Source organism: Glandiceps talaboti, chromosome 16 (assembly GCF_964340395.1).
Source record: "Glandiceps talaboti chromosome 16, keGlaTala1.1, whole genome shotgun sequence".
In the NCBI taxonomy this organism is placed as follows: Eukaryota; Metazoa; Hemichordata; class Enteropneusta; family Spengelidae; genus Glandiceps; species Glandiceps talaboti.
Genome location: NC_135564.1, coordinates 641,710 through 663,469, shown reverse-complemented (window position 1 = coordinate 663,469; position 21,760 = coordinate 641,710). Strand labels below are relative to the sequence as shown.

Here is a 21,760-nt window from a genome sequence, read left to right as displayed (position 1 = left end):
CATTGTGAATTTATCAGATATACGATATTTAGTGGAAATCGAATTAACCTTCAAGTCAAATCCTGCTGAGTTTTCAAGTGTACTAGTGCCCCTTGGTGGACCTATTTTTTGTCAGTAACCTGGTGAATGGATACACAACTTCGTGCATATATCTGAAGTACTCTGTCCTCTGCAATACATAAAGCCACTCCTTGGTTCTGTCTGTCCATTCAGTTTTTGTGACAATCATTTAAAGGCACAGTTGCTTCAACGCCCTCAAAATGCGTGAAATCGTTCATCTTCAAGCTGGCCAGTGTGGTAACCAGATTGGTGCCAAGGTAAGGTTTGACATACACACAAAAATCATCAATTATTCACAGTTTATCAACAATTCGGGTAACTTCTACATTTTTCCCCTGACTGAATAATTATTTTTTCGATGGGCTCCCGTTATGATAACTGCACAGGCTCTCCCTAGAGTCAATACATCGTTTTGAAATAGAGCTGAATTTACTTGAAAACTTGTCCCGAAGTGTCCGTACAATAACTAGTATGAGACAGCGAATTGCAGTATGATCTGCAAATGTATGGTCAGGAAATGATAAACAGACGAAATTCGATGACGTTAAAATTGATAACAGAATTTAGTCGATGAAGTAAACCTTCATCAAGTTCAGACACATTTTGTTGATATATACTTATTCGAATAAGCTCACCATACTCATGGTGATAGATAAATGTCAAACTTTGAAAATAGATGCATCACTGATATATCGCTAACGGGTTCTTTGAGTTTACTGTTTACTGGTTGCTAACGTTACAATACACAAACTACATCAAGTTATTGTCAACCAGGTGTCCAGTATGTATTTAACATTGACCACTGCCTAACGTATAAAACATATATTCTTGCTTGTATTACTAACATTTTTCACTTGGTTCCACCATTTGGGATTTAGTATGCTTACTTTCGATGGCTGTCTGAATAATCGATGACGCCGTTTTAACAGGGTCTACTTAAAGTCTTTCTTGACTGTTCTCATTTGTATTCTTCAGAGTGTCCCTGGCAACTTTTCGACTAAAGTACAATCATGTACCTTAGGGCCATTTTAAGGAGAGTCTTAGACAGTGTTTTATCTAACAAACAAGGCTTTGTATTGTCAACGTGCTCAGACAAGTAAATGAGCAAGGACATTATTCAAGCGATTCAATTAGGCATGGACCACTTCCTTGCGACAATTCATATATGTGGTATGTGGAAAGTTGACACAGAGAATTGCCAGAATTCTCATAACCAGCATGACTTTGGTCGATCCAAAGTTTTAAGGAATTTGGTACTTGGTCGATCATGCCATCAACAATTGGTGGGCGCTACGTTGCAAAGATGAATTGGAGTTTATTGAGTACGTGAGGCTATGTGAATTAAGCCATCGTCTCGAGTCCTTCATTAGCATTCGTTGTGGTGGCTATGCCGACTTTTTTTCAGTGAAGAACCTTCGGGCCATTTAAGAATAGATTTGCAAAGACTGTCATCTGACAAGTGAGACTTTAAAACCTTAACATGTGTTGACACATCACTGGTCTGTACTGTCGTGTTGGCTGAATGAAAGGGCAATTGTCAATTGGTCATCACCGTGTATGATATATGTTGGGTAATAGGAGAGGTTATAATTACTGGTTGGCCTGGAGTCACCCCGAGCAACGATTTGGGACAAACAAAAAAACAACATTCAACATTTTCTAACAACAAAAAGCAATTGTCTCCTTGACGTTGGTTTGATGATGTGTAACTAGTAGTTACCCGGATGTAGATTCGACCAAGTATCACATACGTGACTACTTTCTTCTTAAAATAAAACCTATGATCCACCCCAGTTTGACTTTTTCCTATAACATGTAAAATATATTTAAGTGAATAAAAAGATAGTCATTCAAGCTGTACACATATTGAAGATTCTGTGTGGGTGCTGAGTGGGTTGAGTTATAGCTCTTTTGACAACTCTATTGTTCATTGGTACTCGACAGCGTGATGTCATCCATGGAAATGTTCTGCCATGAGTTGATGTTTTGTCTGCGTGGTGTACCTCTAAATTTAGGGCTGAGTACACGCGTATAGCTTCAATGCTGGACACAGAACAAGGTTACCTAGCAACAAGAACTTCGTCCGTTAATTTAACAGTTTGATAAACTTGCTTTCGAAAGTCCTGATCAGTATTCCAGTAGACATCTCACAAATGATCATGAAAATATAAATGAGACAGTTCTTACTATGCTAAATCTGATTTCACTTTTCTGTCTCAGTAATATTAGAGTGGCACTTGTTAAATAACACCTCGTATATCTTTCTAATTATGCACAAACAAACATCCTTCGAAATGTTGACCCATAGCTACAACAAAATTTGCTATTATTATGTTTTCCAGTTCTGGGAAGTCATCTCCGATGAACACGGTATCGACCCAACCGGTACCTACCATGGCGATTCCGATCTGCAGTTGGAAAGAATCAACGTATACTACAATGAAGCCACTGGTGGCAAATATGTACCCCGTGCTGTCTTGGTAGATTTGGAGCCAGGAACCATGGACTCTGTCCGTTCTGGACCATTCGGCCAGATCTTCAGACCAGACAACTTCGTCTTTGGTAATTTTTACACTTCACTCTCGTTACTGTTTGGTATATGATTCTCACCCTACCATTTTAGGCAGCTTGGTGTAAATAAGATAATTAAATAATAATTAGTCTAAGAATGATGAATTTAACATTTTCGATTCTCCATTTCAGGCCAAAGTGGTGCTGGTAATAACTGGGCCAAGGGTCACTACACAGAGGGTGCTGAACTCGTAGATTCAGTTTTAGATGTCGTGAGAAAGGAGGCCGAGAGCTGCGACTGTCTTCAAGGTTTCCAACTTACACATTCCCTTGGTGGTGGTACCGGTTCTGGTATGGGCACTCTCCTCATCAGCAAGATCCGTGAAGAATACCCAGATCGTATCATGAACACATTCAGTGTTGTACCATCACCAAAAGTATCAGACACTGTGGTAGAACCATACAATGCCACTCTCTCAGTTCATCAGCTGGTAGAAAACACAGATGAAACATACTGTATTGACAATGAAGCCCTGTACGATATCTGCTTCCGTACCTTGAAACTGACCACCCCAACATACGGTGACTTGAACCATCTCGTTTCTGCTACCATGAGTGGTGTCACTACCTGTCTCCGTTTCCCAGGTCAACTCAACGCTGACCTCCGTAAGCTGGCAGTCAACATGGTACCCTTCCCACGTCTTCACTTCTTCATGCCAGGTTTTGCCCCTCTGACCAGCCGTGGTAGCCAGCAATACCGTGCTTTGACTGTACCAGAGCTGACCCAACAGATGTTTGATGCCAAGAACATGATGGCTGCTTGCGATCCCCGCCATGGCCGTTACCTCACCGTTGCTGCTATGTTCCGTGGCCGTATGTCTATGAAGGAAGTCGATGAGCAGATGTTGAACGTCCAGAACAAGAACAGCAGCTACTTCGTTGAATGGATCCCCAACAACGTCAAGACCGCTGTCTGTGATATTCCACCACGTGGTCTGAAGATGTCCGCCACCTTCATTGGTAACAGCACCGCCATCCAAGAGCTCTTCAAGCGTGTGTCCGAGCAGTTCACTGCTATGTTCCGTCGTAAGGCTTTCTTGCATTGGTACACTGGTGAAGGTATGGATGAAATGGAATTCACTGAAGCAGAGTCCAACATGAATGATTTGGTGTCTGAATACCAACAGTACCAGGATGCCACAGCTGAAGAGGAGGGGGAATTCGATGAGGAGGAAGGTGAACAAGAGGAAGAACAATCCTAAACAAAGAAAAACAACCTCGACCGGCTACAACTCCGTCACAAACTATAAAACTTGAAACTTTCGTTTTCTATAGTAATCAGAAAAATGAAACATTCCAAACTGTATTTAGTACGACTTGTTCCGACATCACATGACTACAATATGACAAATTCAGTATCAGACTGTATTTGGTACGACTTGATCGTCTCTACATCACATGATTACAATATGACAAACTCAGTATCGGACTATATTAGCACGACTTGATCATCTATACATCACATGACTAAAATATGACAAATTCAATATCAGACATTAAAAAGACACAAATACATAAATGATACAAATAATCGCCTTCATTGATTTACTAGACAATGTGCTTACAGTGAAGGTCTTCCAGTGCTTCCAAAGTTTACCGTCAATCTAAAGCTGGCGCTTAAATTCTGTTGCAAATAAAGTCGTAGCGTTGTCTTAGTAACCTTAACTCGTGTCGTATTGTTTGATGTGTATGTATGTATGTATGTATGTATGTATGTATGTATGTATGTATGTATGTATGTATGTATGTATGTATGTATGTATGTATGTATGTATGTATGTATGTATGTATGTATGTATGTATGTATGTATGTATGTATGTATGTATGCATGTGTGTGTGTGTGTGTGTGTGTGCGCGCGCGCGTGCGTGCGTGCGTTTATGTATGTGTGTGTATGTATGTATGTCTGTCTGTGCGTACGTATGTAGGTATGCATATGTATGCGTGTTTATGTGAGTGCATGTATGGTCAATGAATTTGCATAGGTTGAAATTGTGATAAAAAGTTAAGCATTAAGCTAGGAAGGGACGGCAATAAAAGATATTTCCTGTGCCACAAGTGTCCGCAACTGAGAATCGCACATTCAAAAGTGAAATGATTCCTTTTTCAAATCGATTACTGCACAAAATTGAATTTCATTGAATGCACCGAAAGGATCACAAATGTGAGCAGGCAAAGATACGTGTAATTAATGCAATGATTCTCATCGGGGTGGTTTATAACAGATGATTTTTGGTTTTAGCAACCATTCGGCTTTGAAAAAAGTGTGCACTTATTCAATGTATATATTAAAAGCATGTGTGTTGCGTATCAACTGCGCAACGAGAAAACAGACGAAGATTCCATATAAAAGGTTGGTGGCGCTGTAGTGGGTTTATGAACCGGGACGGGCGCGTCACGGTTCACAGAAAGCTCTTTTTGGAGTGGCGTTTTCTCAGTATTAATATTTTATATATGAGTGTATTCATGAACAACCAAAGGCATTATTATTGTGAGTATTATTATACTCACAAAAAAAGTTTGACTTTCACATCCTACTGTAACGTTTATTGTTTTCTTTCAATTTTGCTATCTTGTATTTACTGCATACCTATTGCTGTACTGGTAATTCATTATCAATTGCGAAACACACACAAACACGTAGACACAATCATCTGTGATACCATCGACAATGGAGGGGAGGTACTGAGTCTATGGTGGTATGAGTGAGAAAGTAAAAACTTTTAAAGTACATCAGCTATTCAACTATTTTGTACTCTCATAGACAGATAACTATAACACATTGATAATGATATACCAAAGTAACTATCAACAACAAATCAACAACCAAATAGCCATATATAGATAACTAGTCAACCCAGCTATGTATACTAGAATATAAGGTCCAGTTATAGGATAGAGATAGCTTTTTGAAGGATTAACACAATGCATTCATAGAGGTAGTCTTGTAATAAGACTTGGATCTGTACTCTAGAGGTTGCTAAACAAAAGCCACAGGTGACAGTACCTCTGGTACACAAGCCCTCAACACTACCTTGGTCAGTATGTGACCTGTGGTTGCTTTAAAACTAGCAGAATTGCTGGACGGTCTAGCAGCTAGATTAAACACAAAGGCAGCAATGGATGTTTTTGTTGTTGAGAAAGTTACATATGGGGTTGTTCTATAGTATTACAGGTCAGTGCTAGGGTAATAATTATAGTGTTATGGTTATGACATACATTGTGGAAAGATGTTTTTTAATATTGATTACTATATATATAGTTATCAAGGAGTAAAATGGTCAGGTAGTATTCTTGAGATTATCATCATAATACTACATTATACAGTAATTATGTATCTGTGATGAATATCATCAATCACAAACACAGACATGTTTTTAGAAATGCAATCATTCACCATATCCTATACGACCAATAGTGGCAGTGTTTAATCAGTAATACAAGGCCTTAGGGTGTCATCAGGAATGTTTTCTTGACTCTAAGTGTAACCACTAGCAACTGAAATAAAATTGAAACCCTCATAGTAAGTCAGCAATCTTTTTATTAGAAAACTGTCTCTGATAGCTGAATATAACAATTACTGTTGTCGGTATGAAATATCACAAACAAGTAACTTTGGGAAAAAATACATTACATTCTTTTATAGAGAAAAAAATATGAATTGAAAAGTGAAAATGACACAAGAGGCACCACTGACCCTGAAGTGATTTTTTTTTTTGAGGCAATTAAGGTGAAATCATTACGCCTTCAATAGATGTGTTGTTGATAGCTACATGTGGAAGTAAAGATTGGCAGTTAGGATCAGTTAAGTGCTGAAAAGAACCATTTATACAGTCATAGTGTTTGTGACAGTTTTATAACACATCACGTGGAGGAAGGTCACCTCATTTAAGCATCTGATTTCATCTGATTTTTTTAACAAGTCTAAGAGCATATATTCAGATATATCAAGATACCATACACATATGCTGCTTTAGTAAACTGTTGCAAATTAAAATTGACTTTTCTGTACAAAGCCCAATCAGATATAAAAAGAAATTACGCATTACTGGAGAATCGTTGCAACATTTTGCAAGGGAAGCTATATAAAGTGTAGAGAGATTTCATTTGTGCTAAATACAAACAAGTGAGACTTAGATTTATGTCTGTTTATATGCTTCATTAAGTACAAAGTGTCAATAAAACTGATTTTGAGTTATACTAATCATACTAAGCAATAAAGTGAGTTAGTATGCCACACGCTACATCAAAACAGCTCAAGGTGTAAATTTCTTTATTTACATAATATGACACTCAATATAATGAATGCATGAATAAAATCTGCATTAATGCATCAAATTCAAATATTAAGGGGTATTTACAATCATTAAGTATAAATAAAATAAGGAGTCTTTCACCCTGAACAATTGACATAAAAATCACTCTTCTGGCTCTGGGGCTGGGGCTGGGGCTGGCTCTGGCTCTGGGGCTGGGGCTGGGGCTGGGGTTGGAGTGGCTGCAGGTTCTGTAGAGACAGCCTCTTCAGCATCTGTAACAGGTACACTTTTTGCTGCTTCTGTGTCAGTTGTTTCAGGTTCAATTTCCTCTCTGATTGTTCCTAGTTGTCGCATTTCAGATGACACTTCCCCAACACCTTCACCTTTCTGTTCACCATCTGAACCTGACTCATCCTGAGATGACTCGCCATCAGTGCCAAATACTTTCTTGTTTTCATCATCTTTTTCACTTTCTTCTTCAGACGGGGGTGGAGTTAGAGTGAATGGAGGAGGGAATATAACATACAGCTCTTTCTGTAGTTCTTTGGCGATTTCCTGCAGGTTGGTTTTAACATTATCATGTAGATCTAGGTCTTGGACCACTTCCCATGTTCCTTTATGAAATTTGACTGGTAGAGAATAAACCAGACTATCAGGTAAATCATACCAACCTGTGGTGGAAAAAAAATGAGAATTAGTTGGTTTTGCAATGTGATCTTTTAATACAGTGTCTCTATTATGGTAAGATGTCAAGCTAGGGAGTTTGGGTTAGGATGAATAGTTTTGGCCTCCCTAGCTTAAACCCAATATCTGCTGTCAACCACAAATAGCCACTTTGCTATGAGGTGATATTTCAAAAAGATGGGACATCTGGTTACTTTTTACAAAACTAATACAGTACTGTACTGCTCAAAAATCTTTCTGTACTTTACAGGAGGATGTAACATGAATAGGTGTGTTCTAGCTTAGAAAAACAGATATCTAGGCAGACTATTTTAAGTTTTACCCCTACCCCCTCTTTGATATTTTAAACAATATAATTAATATTAATATTTAACAAACCTTCAGAGATGACACCAAGTGAATATATACGGTCTTGAGATGAGCCTTTCCACCAATCTGCTAACATGGTTGTTATCGCTGATGCAGCTGAACATGAGGCGACATGACCAAGTGCAGTTTCTACACTTTCTCTATGAGTTTGCAGCAATTCTAGATATTCAGTATCTAACCATTTATTATCATGTACCATCTCAATCACAGGTCGAGAATAGAATGGTGGTCCCCAGATTGCACCATCATAGCCATGAACACAAGCTCGTTTGACATCAGTATATGTGGTACCATTGATATTGCCCCAAACCAACAGATCAACAACACCAGCTGAATTGACTGCAAGTCTCTTAGCAATTATTGCTTTAGCATAGTTTTCACGTAGCCTTGCTTGTGCTACAAAGTTCTGTCTAGGAATGGATGGTGCTGAGTGACTCAGTAGATAAGTATTGAAATTTACAGGTCCGTTACCCGCAACAACTACTCTGACATCTTTGTTTGCTACCTCATCTAATACTTCACCACGTGATGTAAATATTTCGGCATTTTTCTTGAGCCATTCTTTTCTGTCCATATCCTTGCCCTTTTCAATTTCATCCAACATAATGACAACATGTGCATTTTGCAACGCTTCTTTAATATCGGTTACTATGGTTACATCTTTCAGAAGAGGACACGCTAAATCTTCAGCTTCCATCTTGACTCCTTCTAGAGCAGGCAAACAGTTTTCTCCTTCACTGAATAACCTCAGCGACACCTCCATGTTACTTCCAAAAACATCACCGCTGGCTATTGCTTGTATTGAACTGTATGCAATTGGACTTGTAGCATTGGTAATACAGATGTGTAGAGGTTTACTCAGACTCTTTATGTGCTCTTCCTCTGTTGTGATGATCAACTTGGTCTCCAAGTTCTCTGATGAAACCTTCTTCATGTCGTCACTTGACATTGGAGACTTGATTCCATAGTATCCCATGGCATATTCCTGGAATTCATTGGCCCCACCAATTAGCATACCTTTCCCTCCACGGTCAACTAATTCCCTCCATACAATCGGTGATTTCTTATGAGCCCAGTTATGTCTCTTACATGTGTCTGTCAACCAGTTCTATTAAAAAACAATGAAAGACAAGATAAATACAGCTGACAAGTTACAATCAGAGATTCTATCCATAGGTAAATGATAAACTTTTTAACAAGTTGGTATTCATCATCAGTTACTGTTGCACCCTCCTACAACATAACTGACATGTCTTTTGTTTATCCATATTGTACATTTATCTTATATTATTTTTTGTATATGTTTACTTTCATTCTTTTCCATTCATTACACAACTTCAAAGCCTGTTTTGTTATTGTTGAAATAAATATGGTGAAATATTTAATAAATAGAAATACAAATAATGGTAGAAATCTCACCTGCCAGTCATCAGGATGTTTGACTATTTTGTGGATTTTGAAATCTGGTAAATTTGTCTTCAGATCATCTGCCAGTAATTCAGCTTTGGCATAGTACGGACAATCCGCAATTCCTGTTAATAAAATAAATTGAAACATCACAAAATGTCACATTGTAAAATTTGTACAATACTAAAATATGTTGAATTTCCTAGTAATTTGACACATTAGATGGAAATATACAAACTGATGGTGATATCTGCTAAACTCACTACAAGTACAACATCCACTTTGGGTGAATTTATTTAAAGAAAACAAATGCAGTAGGTGAAATTTAGCTTTGACCTGCTGTCATTAAAAATTTCGCACAATTTCAAAGGGAAAAACTTCATAAATTTCATCTCATTTAGATATGACTGTATATTGTATATCATATGTATATGTATATGTATAAACACATAATCATATACCCAAGAACATACAACATCCTTCAATTTCATCACTATGAATTTTACTTTTCTCTCCAAGTTTCAAATATTCAATTAGTTCATGTTTTTTCTTCCGTTTTTTGCCTACATTTGTATGCATGAATGCATATATGTACAATTGTACAAGGAGTAATATTATATAAATATACAATTTGCAGATGTTAATTTATGCACTTAATTAAAAAAGTGACTGGTCATATTTATAATGTATACAATTTTTTTTTACAATATTACATTTGCAAAGAAAACAACAAAATGAGTACTCGAGTACCATTTGAAGACACTCCAAGAGAATCGGGGGGGGGGGTAGACAAAAAAAAGAAACTAGTGGTTCTGTCAACTCAATGAGTCCCAGTGCAGTGATAGTGTTGGGAAAGTTACGGTGGAGCACTATCTTATGTTTATCATAAAAATATCCTTCCTAACAGTTGAAATTTTACTCTAAAACGTTCTAGAGAAATCCAAAAGAAACACAGATATCATAAATTATCAACCATGGAATATTTATATCAAAATCATCTTAATATTTAGCAGAAAATAAGTACAAACCTGCTATCACAAACTTCGACATTCTGTTTGCTGGTTGCTATAGAGTTAGGGACATCGTATGTTTGTTGATTTCACTTCCCTCCAATATAAATGTCTTAACCGGAAGTCATTTGTGAATTTGACCCAAGCATACGATGCAATACCGTAGCAACGATTCGGAATCCTGGAAATCGAAATTTCGCCAAATTGTGTTGGATTCTGTCACTATTATAAGCCTAAAAATATATTCAAGATTTTTTTACATGTTATATATTGCCGAAAAAGATAAAATCTCCAAAATTCGAATGAGCAGGGAGAAGTGACACTACGATTTGCACCACCGTGCCAATGCGAATACTTTACTATATACGAATATGAAACCACGTGAAAAGACGATGGTGTAAGCGTTGTAAGCATGGCGTCAAAGAGAAAACGTGCGTCTGGGGATAAAAAACCGAAGCTTGAATTAGCACTTGACACCGAAAAACAGGCCGAGTTTGAGAAAAAAGTGAAAGATATAAAAACAAAGGTATGTTTTTTAACAGAAATACATGACACATATGTTAATTATCGCCGTGGTCGATGATATTCTAGTCATTGGCATCGATGCTGGATGTTCAGGAAGTGTAATGAACCCTTTCAGGCTTTCTATCAGATTTTTATCTACACTAAACAAAAAAAACACCCATTGATAATGTGAAAGTTCCTTGGTATGGATTCACATATATATTTGTCACTTTGGTGTGTGTGTGAAGACCGCAATAGATTATTCATCAGCTGCCACGAGAGTCTTGAGACATTATAAATATTCTCTAAATAGTAATATATTCCTGGTTGTGGTGTTTCATAACTGAAACTGTAAACATTTTATATGATTTCACAAAGTCCAATCATGTTATTTCAAAGTCAATCTTCAAAAGAGAAACTGTCCTAACTAACTTTTTAATACTATTAAGATTATTATTTTCATGATTATACCTATCTACCAATATTTGCTTTGTTGTAAAATCCATACAAATATTTTCCATTTTTGGAGAAATCATCTCAGTAAAATAACAAAACATGCATTATTACCAAGCTGTTAACCTGGTGTGTAAATATATTACAACAAAAGTACACATGAAATATTATTGAGAACATATATTAACTTATCAAGACTATTAATCAAATCATTTTACAGGTAGACCAGTCATCAAGTGAAGGTCGTGGTGTTGTATATTTGAAGCATATACCTCATGGATTCTTTGAACCACAGATGAAACAATTCTTTTCTCAGTTTGGAACAGTTACCAGATTACGACTCAGTAGAAGTAAAAAGGTACAATTAGTAGAATGACAAGTTGAAGTAATCTGAATTAACGTTTTCTTGTATACCCAGAGGATATTGGTAGAGTCCACTCTCAGTGTCCTGAACCTCAGCATGTTTAACAGAACCAGAATTAGATAAAATTACTTCGAAAACAATATAATTATTTGATCCTGATGTCTTTTTCAGTGCTAGTTTTGAAACTTTCTGATAACCTACAATAATCCGTTCCAATGTAGTTTTACCATTCCAAAATAACTTTATTTTACTGTCCTATTGTTTTTTTTTTAATGCTGATTTTCATCGAAGGTTGTCCAACATTTTCGAATCTGGCTCTGAAAAATGAAGTCAGCCTCAGATACTCTCTCTAAGGTGATTTTTAGCAATTCTGATTTTGACACCAACTTCGGATGAGGTGCTGAAACTCACCTCTATCTTAGCATAGTAAGTCCAATGAAATCCACAGTTTCTTCACTAAAGCAAATGAAAATTTCTACTTTCATAAAGTAAAAAAAAAATTGGAAGGTAACCCCAAATTTTCACTGGTATCAACAAAAATGTGTTGATTTTTGTAATTTTGCATACTTTAAATAACAAAGAAACCAATGGAGAGCTGAGTATGAAATAATTAGTAAATGCTATTTCAAAGATGAGGAGATTGAAGAAAAAATTAAAGTTTTGATGTAATTCTTTCTTTCTTTTTCCTATTGTCTCAGTCCGGCAACTCCAAAGGTTATGCATTTATAGAATTTGAGTTTGAAGAAGTTGCAAAGATTGTTGCTGAAACAATGAATAATTATTTGATGTACCATAAACTTCTGAAATGTAAGTACAAATTATGGTTTAAGAGATGTCGTGTATTCACATTTAACGAGACAATTTCAACATTATCACTATGTCTGTCTGTGTGTGTGTGTGTGTGTGTGCATGTCTGTCTGTATGTATGTATGTATGTATATAATATGTGTGTATGCATGTCTGTGTGTGCGTTTCTGTCTGTCTGTCTGCATGTCTGTCTGCGCATGACTACGTCTGTCTGTGTCTGCATGTGCATGTGTCTGCGTGTGCATGTGTGTGTGTCACTGTGTGTTTGTGTTGTCATCCTTGCAATATGAATATTTGACATAAATAAAAATCTAATAATAAAATTATTTTTGGCATTTTGCAGGTAAATTTATTCCAAAAGAGAAAGTGTGGCCAGACTTGTTCAAGGGGTGGAATAGAATGTTTAAGAAACCAATTGCACATAAGTTAGCCTTAGAAAGACACAACAGCCTTATCAAGAATCCTGAGAGACTTGAGAAATCCAAGAAGAAACTTCTACAGAAACAAAAACGGACTAAAAACAGACTAAGAGCCATGGGAATAGATTGGGATTTTGATGGATATGTAAGTATACTTCAACAATAGTGATGAAGTCAATATTCAACAACTTTTTATGTGCAGCATAGTTTTCAACAAACCAGTTAAACTTACCCAATGGATGAGGTGATTCTTTACACAATTTACAATGAGATATTATTCCTTAATATTTCTCTTTTTTCAGCCAAGCAAAATATGAGTGTGCTAAGGAGCCTTGTCACAACAAGTCAATATACATACGTTTTGCAATCATAAAGAGATAGTAATTTTATGTAGTCAATGTTTTTTTAAGGCATAAGTAGGTAAAGTCTACCTTGGTAAGTAAGTAAAGTCTACCTTGGTTCCCACCCATTTCACATGGGTTCCCTAACAAACATGTTATGTGCAATGCAATGGGAAAATATGCTAGTGTTATCTGATGTCACCGTTTCTGTTACTGGGGTTCCCCAACATTAGTAAAAACATGAGTATTGTGTTCTGCATTAAATGATATGCCAACACTTGCGTTCTTCTGTAAACCAATGTGTAACTGTAAAAGTACCATACCTCTATGTATAAAGTATTGCAAATAGTGATGTCACTAAAAGTACCATACCTCTATGTATAAAGTATTGCAAATAGTGATGTCACTAAAAGTACCATACCTCTATGTATAAACCATTGCAAATAGTGATGTCACTAAAAGTACCATACCTCTATGTATAAAGTATAGCAAATAGTGATGTCACTAAAAGTACCATACCTCTATGTATAAAGTATAGCAAATAGTGATGTCACTAAAAGTACCATACCTCTATGTATAAAGTATTGCAAATAGTGATGTCACTAAAAGTACCATACCTCTATGTATAAAGTATAGCAAATAGTGATGTCACTAAAAGTACCATACCTCTATGTATAAAGTATTGCAAATAGTGATGTCACTAAAAGTACCATACCTCTATGTATAAAGTATTGCAAATAGTGATGTCACTAAAAGTACCATACCTCTATGTATAAAGTATTGCAAATAGTGATGTCACTAAAAGTACCATACCTCTATGTATAAAGTATTGCAAATAGTGATGTCACTAAAAGTACCATACCTCTATGTATAAAGTATAGCAAATAGTGATGTCACTAAAAGTACCATACCTCTATGTATAAAGTATTGCAAATAGTGATGTCACTAAAAGTACCATACCTCTATGTATAAAGTATAGCAAATAGTGATGTCACTAAAAGTACCATACCTCTATGTATAAAGTATTGCAAATAGTGATGTCACTAAAAGTACCATACCTCTATGTATAAAGTATTGCAAATAGTGATGTCACTAAAAGTACCATACCTCTATGTATAAAGTATAGCAAATAGTGATGTCACTAAAAGTACCATACCTCTATGTATAAAGTATTGCAAATAGTGATGTCACTAAAAGTACCATACCTCTATGTATAAAGTATTGCAAATAGTGATGTCACTAAAAGTACCATACCTCTATGTATAAAGTATTGCAAATAGTGATGTCACTAAAAGTACCATACCTCTATGTATAAAGTATAGCAAATAGTGATGTCACTAAAAGTACCATACCTCTATGTATAAAGTATTGCAAATAGTGATGTCACTAAAAGTACCATACCTCTATGTATAAAGTATAGCAAATAGTGATGTCACTAAAAGTACCATACCTCTATGTATAAAGTATTGCAAATAGTGATGTCACTAAAAGTACCATACCTCTATGTATAAAGTATTGCAAATAGTGATGTCACTAAAAGTACCATACCTCTATGTATAAAGTATTGCAAATAGTGATGTCACTAAAAGTACCATACCTCTATGTATAAAGTATAGCAAATAGTGATGTCACTAAAAGTACCATACCTCTATGTATAAAGTATTGCAAATAGTGATGTCACTACACTTTTATTGATCTGAAGATATTGTTTCCTTATTCTAATTACAGTCAGATCCAGCAGATGATGACACATCAAAGCCAGCTGAGGAGTCTGATGTTTCAGAACCCCCAAAGAAGGTGAAAAAAGATGACAAAGAAACCACCACTCCAGCAAAGATTATAAGACGTAGTAAAAGACTGGATTTAAAGACTTCAAGTTCCAAAGAATCAGACGAATCATTACAAACACCGACACAGTCATCAAGCAGCAAAAAGAAATCTAAGGACTCACAAAAACGGACAAGTGTTGGAAAGAAGAGACCAAGAAAATGAACAAAATAACTATTATTTGAGGGGTACCTTGTTTATTTACCAAGAGACAATAAAGTCTTTTATTCATTATTCAAATTAATTGGTGTGGTTATTGAGATATTTTACATTCATTGAATAAAAAGAATCTCTTCACGCTATCAGCATACATAGATGTATCACTCAGACATACCATAATGGAAGAGAAGCCCAAATGGCTTGTTAGGATGATATCATAGTTCAATGAATGGCTGGTTAGGATGATATCATAGTCCAGAAAAATACCAATTCCCCAGTAGCTGTCTTTCAAGATTATGACTCAGAATATTCCTTGTCAATAATAACACAAACATAAAGATAAATATATTGGCATATAAACAAATATTCAGATCAAGTCCCAGCCTTCTTTGTCTTTTGCATTCTCTTTTGTTTACCCATTGGGTATCCAGATTAATGAGAAGACCTATATAAGGAGATAATATGAGGAGACTGATGCCAGATTTATTTACAAAAGAGACAATGTGTCAAGCATAGTAGATATTAGTTTGTAAGATCTGCAGTGTCGGGTTTTAAAACTACATACATTGTATATATATTTCACTTCCCTCTGCTGCTATGCTGCCAGTATGAATTTAATAATTTTGAGGACTGTATTTATGAAGGAGAAGAAGGTTGCCCCCTTCCATTATGGTCAATCCCATTCACAGACTGTTAAGGGCAGAAAGATATTGTGTATATCATCTTGTGTATATCATCGTGATAACATTTTTACGTCTATTTAAAAAATGTTTAAGGTGACCGACCCCGATTTGTTTACTTTATTTTCACATAGAATAGGTTGAAGTTTTCTTGAATAAAGTAACAGCAGCACTTTGAATAGTTTATTTCTGAGGCATATTTCACATTAACGTGGCTATATAGATGAGGAGTGGGTATTTATTTTGGATTTTCCTATTTGAAAAATGAATGTGAAACAACATTGACCAAGTCTGTGTTTGTAACTCAATATATTGCAAAAAGCTAAACAATTTTTATGTTTATTATCGTACATACAAACATTTAAAACTAAAATGGCTGAATATTTGTTCAGTTTTGTACAAACATTTTACACATTTATTAATCTTTTTATTGCGTTACAAACAGACTTGGTTTGTTGTTTCACATTGCGTTTTAAGTCGGAAGCCATGATAAAATTGTTTTATAAATGAAAAATCCAAAATAAATACCAAATCCTCATATCCATATGGCCACTTTAACATTCAGTAAGTGAACACATGGACTAGAAGAAAGATGACTCACTCAGTCTAATCACATACACACTGCTAAGCCATGGCTTAACATTACTAACCACGCTCAACAATTTATCAATACTGAAAACCAGACAGCAGCAACTACTTGAGGCAATTGTTTTTATATGTGATGTGCATTGTAGGAAAGACAAATTTTTCCAGAAACTTGAAATGAAGTGCATGATACATACTATACCATGTTAATATACTGTGATAAATATGCTATTCCATGTTGATAAACACCATACACCATGTTGATATACTGTGCTAAATATGCTATTACATGTTGATAAACATCATACACCATGTTGATATACTGTGTAATAAGCATGTTTTCAAGTTTCTTGACTTTCAAGTCGAACTAAGTATAACAGATAATTAAGAGAATCAACTCACTCAAATATACAGATAATCTAGAAACTGATAAACAGTGGTAATAACACATCGCATTTATTTTGGTAAAATTTAGATATAAAACAGTGATTTTAAGAAATCAAAACGATAACAAAAAAACTACTCAACTCGGTTGAGTTAATTGCAACATGAAGCAGATACAAAATTACGTTTCATTATTTGGTAGCAAAGCAATATGTTCCATTATTATTCTTAATATTATTATGATATTATTATCACTGTATGATGGTATTCAGGAGGTAAACATTAGCATGATTGTTGGAGGGAAATTACTATATCCATTTCATGTTGAGTTCTCTTCAATGATGTTTGCAGAAAGTAAAGACTCTCTAGTTCTCACTTCTCTATTCATGGGAATGTGACAAAGATGAAATGTTGTTTGTGCACATTGTAAAGCAAATATGCTTTCTTTGTTTTATGGTAAATGTCCAGAGATTCTATCATATCATATCATATCTATCTATCCGTCAATCAGTGTGTTGGAGACCGTGCGTCAGTACCAAAACATGATGGACTCTTTCTTAGCCAGGGAGAGTTTCTCCTAAATCCAAACTGACCATGCCAACCAAAGTTTGGTTTCACATCTTGCATAAATTGGGCATGTCCATCTACACCATCTGCTGAGTGACCTAAATAACAGAGTTAAAACCATGGATAAGTTCATTTGAAAAGAGGAGAAAAATTATCAGTTTTCTAGTGTATTATTTACAGTTCCTTTATGAAGTTGTAATTTCAATCTATTTGCTGCACCACTAAGCTGCAGCATGATTGGTTGCAATTTCAACCAGGTTGCTACATCACTGAGCTCACTGCAATTTTGACCAGGTCACAGCATCACTGAGCTACACCATGTCAGCCTAGTCACAGTCAGTATGAAAGACAGATTTCATTTTTGTTTGTCAAGCCAGTATCTTGAAACAAAACACCCCCTCCCCCCTCCCCATAGCAACAAAGTTGAACTCTACAATTTATACAGAAAAATTGCTACTAAAGCTTTGATAGTTATACAATAACATTCAATTAGTTGGAATGATCATGTGAACAACTCTGAGGTGTTATCATCTAAGTATTTGGTCAAAGTATTCATGTAATGGTTATGGTCATTTGAGAACAAGTTGTAAGAAACAACACAATGAAACCAAGGAAAACTGTGATGGCCTGGGTTCTTGTAAACAATTCTATGCATGCTGAGTGGATTTTAAACAAACACTGTTAAGTGATATTCTATGCATTGGTATTCTAACAAACAAACATACTCCCTTGGAGTTCCTAAGCATTCAAACAAGTGTATTTATTTGTGTCTGTTCACTGACTGCTTATGTTGATTACAGTTGTATCATTAATACACAATACCTAATATAATCCTTTTTGTTCAGCTAATACAATAGTTTAGTCACATGACATCAAATCATGTCAATCCCTTTGGAAATCTACTTTATAAAACAAAATGTATCAACAAATGGAATGGCGATTGTTTATGAAAAGTTTAGATCAATGTGTGGTAAATATATGCTATGTGCCAGTTGATATCACTCCCCCACTTGGAGTATGTCTAAAAATGTACCATACTACCCTTTTCTTTCAGAAAAAAAGACAAAAGTTCAGAGAGAAAAGTCAAGATACTATAAGGCTGTGTATTATCTATAGTACATACATCTGACATTGTGGTGACATGTACACAAGTTAAAGGAGTAAATAAAATAATCTGTTTCATAAACTACAAATGTATATATACAACCTATTATTGTTAGTGTTCACTGACTGGTGCCACCATGCAGAAACCAATAAAAAAACCTGCACATGCTACACTTTAAGGTAGAAAGTTGAATGAATACAGTTTCTTGCAACATTTTGTCAAAGTGAAATGAACTAACATGCCACCATACAGACATTTAAACATTAGCACCAATATGACTGCATCTAGTTACAGTACATTTAAATGTCTGTAGAAATTGCGATCTTGCTATCTTAGGTGTAGAATCTACAGTTTCTTATTGGTTTCAGCATGGTTGTATCAAACAGAGCCAGTGAACACTAATGTGAAACAGACTGTAAGTGTGGTGCCCATACATACCTGCTCCAGCTGCATTTCGCCTTGATAAATATTGATAACCTGCACCGGATTCTATGAATCTATCAATAACTGGTCCATCAATTGAACATCCACCATTGTCCTATCAATAAAGATACACATTTATGACATTTTATCTTCAATTTACAAGAAAATATAGATATTTGTACAAATGGTTTATTTGATGTTATTTAATTAGGACACTTGGTATACAACAATTGTAGACAGTAAAATATCAGAATTTAAACAACTCATAAGAAAAAATGCTAAATAAGTAATGAAACCATCTTTTCGTCATTTACTAGTAGGGTAATTATTATATCAAATTTATACACATTTTATTTCATTCATACATATTTTGCATATTCAATATAGTTGAAACTGAAGGATGTACCAATACAACTGAGCTGTCAGAAAATAATCCCTGTGTAAATGTTGCATTGATTATAATTTGATCTACTAATCTATTTGCACTAATTTACGAGATTAAGTTATAATATTTTATAAAAGATACAAACTGTCCGTGTTAAGATTTGGCATTTTGTTTTGATTTTGAGTAAACACAGTACACACAGTAGTAGCATATACTAGTATCTCATGACCTGAAGCGTCGCGAAGGTTGCTTCACGTGATTATAATAGCGGCCATTTTGTAATATCAATTTAAACTGTGTTTTTATTGACGTATCTCTATGTGTATATGTAAATTTAAGATAGTAATCTAGGAGAACGAGGGGTGATGTGAGGGTGGGGATCATTTGAGTTTCTATGTCTTGATAATCTTTGAATAATATGTCTCTCTGTAACAACGATTCTGGAATAAAAAATGTTCGTTAATCCTGTGTGATGTGAGAAAGGAATTTGTAATGTTTATTAAAGCGTAGTAAGGCTCACACTTTATTTGTAAAGACCGCAAAGTTGTGTTCGTACGAAATATAATAACAAACAGGGGGGTTACTCACATTACAAAATCAACAATGGCGGAATGTCCATGACGGCTGTACATATGCATATACAGGTCTTCAATATAAACTATCAATTTCAGACGACAGAAATTGTTCTTTACCTGTGCTGTTTTTTCCAGAGTTCCATCGACTTGAACAAATTCGAAGTAATCCTTAACGTGTTTGTCTTTCTGTGAATTGTATGGGGGTATAGCTGGTCCTAATTTAGGTTGTGTGTTGGCGTAGTCTTTCGATATTGAGTTCACTGCTATGTTGTCAAGAATGAAGCCCTGTTCCAGCTCTCGAAGGTCCTCTGGTGTTGGCGTTGGTGGCCCTCTGTGTGGTTTCTGCGGGGGTTTCTGTTTCTTCTTAGTCTTCTTTTTTGAATCGTTCTCCTCCTGTACACACAAAATGTAAGATAAATTACATAAAGGACCATTCGTGGTTATGAAATTCGGTGGTAATACAAACGGTAGGTGTTGTTCACATAATTGCCACATACCTTTTTTTCCTCGTCACCCTGTACCTCTTGCCCTTCTTCCTGTTGTGCCTCTCCTTCCTGTTGTTCTTCTGGTTTGTTTTCGTTCTCTTCTTCCATGTTAAATTGGTTTAATTTCAATCCCGAAAAACACAGAGTCGTAGACGCGTGTCCAGTTTCTGATAACTTCTCCGACGATCAGATCGCTTCAGTGTACAAACAGGTAGTTGTCGACCCCTAGCAACACATTAATTATGTATGCAATGGCGACCGAACATGCCGATTGCTTCAACAGTAGTAAATGACTTACCCATTTGTTTGATTATATTTGCATAACAAAGGCGGTTGCTACACTGTCACCGGAAACCATGTTATGGGTACTGAATAGGCTTTTAGTACTCTATCGGTTGAATGGTAGAGGAAAAAATATACACGACAACAGCTACCGTGTGTTAAATTCTGCTTTTAGACGGAGTAAGTCGGGACTCGATTCTGTCTAGGGGACAATGTCAGAATCAAGTCCCGACCTCGGGGTTCCGTCTAAAAAAAGGCCGACAACATGTGTTTGTTCCCAATTTCGTAACGTGCAAGCCTACAGCGCTGCCCCAGTCTGAGGCTGAAATATATACATCTCATGTGGAAAGGTCGATGGATGGAAGTACCCATTTGTTCATAGTAAAGTTGGTTTGCATCCAGGGCTGTAAAGTTGTACTGCCTGCATGTAGATTACTGACATTTAGGCAAATAATATTATTGAACTATAAATATATGAGCTATTTTATTTTCTATGTTGATAGAGGTGGACTATAATAAGATACACTGTGTTGTTCAGCCCCCATCAGGCTACTTAACCAGTAAGTGCTGGCTGATACTGAGCATTGCACGAATGTCGTATATTACAGACTATGACAGTGGGACTGTGATAAAATATAAATTTACAGCAGTACACCCCCCTCCCCCGACTATATTTTCTCTCTATCTCTAATTTCTATGTCACAATTTGTCTGGCTGTTCCACTCTCACTCTCTCTCCGTGTCTCTTTATAGCTCGTTTGTCTCTACACAACTGTATGTCTGTCTTCCTTTCACTGTCGATGTTTCTCTCGCTCATTGATAACAAATATTTCGAATCATGTAGATGTCACATTGTTTTATTTCCATTCACTATCAACTTGCCGAATTTTATTGTCCAAACCTAATATATATATTTCTGATATCTCACGTGTCACAGTTCGGAAAACATTTTCCTGTTATATATCTACATTTAAAAAAAAAATCTGTACCAAAAATTACACTACTTGTACTTACTTCTTAATATTGGTATTAAAGACAAACAATGCAAATATAAACAAAG

The 21,760-nt window shown here is 35.7% G+C and overlaps 4 protein-coding genes across 4 annotated transcripts; 2 read left to right on the top strand and 2 right to left on the bottom strand.

The window, feature by feature from the left end:
• Window positions 1–214: 214 nt before the first annotated feature.
• LOC144447858 (tubulin beta-4B chain-like) lies at window positions 215–4,296 on the top strand. Its single transcript, XM_078137977.1, has 3 exons — window positions 215–317; window positions 2,403–2,622; window positions 2,764–4,296. The coding sequence occupies exons 1-3, from the start codon at window positions 261–263 to the stop codon at window positions 3,831–3,833; spliced, it is 1,347 nt and encodes a 448-aa protein (XP_077994103.1). The 5' UTR covers window positions 215–260; the 3' UTR covers window positions 3,834–4,296.
• A 1,892-nt stretch (window positions 4,297–6,188) lies between these two features.
• On the bottom strand, window positions 6,189–10,423 carry LOC144447360 (putative malate dehydrogenase 1B). The gene is made up of 4 exons (XM_078137344.1): window positions 10,375–10,423; window positions 9,359–9,471; window positions 7,949–9,047; window positions 6,189–7,557 (listed from the first exon to the last, which is right to left on the bottom strand). Exons 1-4 carry the CDS (start codon window positions 10,394–10,396, stop codon window positions 7,049–7,051), a joined length of 1,743 nt encoding a protein of 580 aa, XP_077993470.1. The 5' UTR covers window positions 10,397–10,423; the 3' UTR covers window positions 6,189–7,048.
• Window positions 10,424–10,747: 324 nt separating this feature from the next.
• Window positions 10,748–16,012, top strand: LOC144447551 (MKI67 FHA domain-interacting nucleolar phosphoprotein-like). Its single transcript, XM_078137601.1, has 5 exons — window positions 10,748–10,882; window positions 11,534–11,671; window positions 12,376–12,484; window positions 12,828–13,048; window positions 14,973–16,012. The coding sequence occupies exons 1-5, from the start codon at window positions 10,769–10,771 to the stop codon at window positions 15,234–15,236; spliced, it is 846 nt and encodes a 281-aa protein (XP_077993727.1). The 5' UTR covers window positions 10,748–10,768; the 3' UTR covers window positions 15,237–16,012.
• A 923-nt stretch (window positions 16,013–16,935) lies between these two features.
• LOC144447370 (sperm microtubule associated protein 1-like) lies at window positions 16,936–20,714 on the bottom strand. Its single transcript, XM_078137354.1, has 4 exons — window positions 20,432–20,714; window positions 20,052–20,327; window positions 18,990–19,089; window positions 16,936–17,544 (listed from the first exon to the last, which is right to left on the bottom strand). Exons 1-4 carry the CDS (start codon window positions 20,525–20,527, stop codon window positions 17,387–17,389), a joined length of 630 nt encoding a protein of 209 aa, XP_077993480.1. The 5' UTR covers window positions 20,528–20,714; the 3' UTR covers window positions 16,936–17,386.
• Between the last annotated feature and the right edge of the window lie 1,046 nt (window positions 20,715–21,760).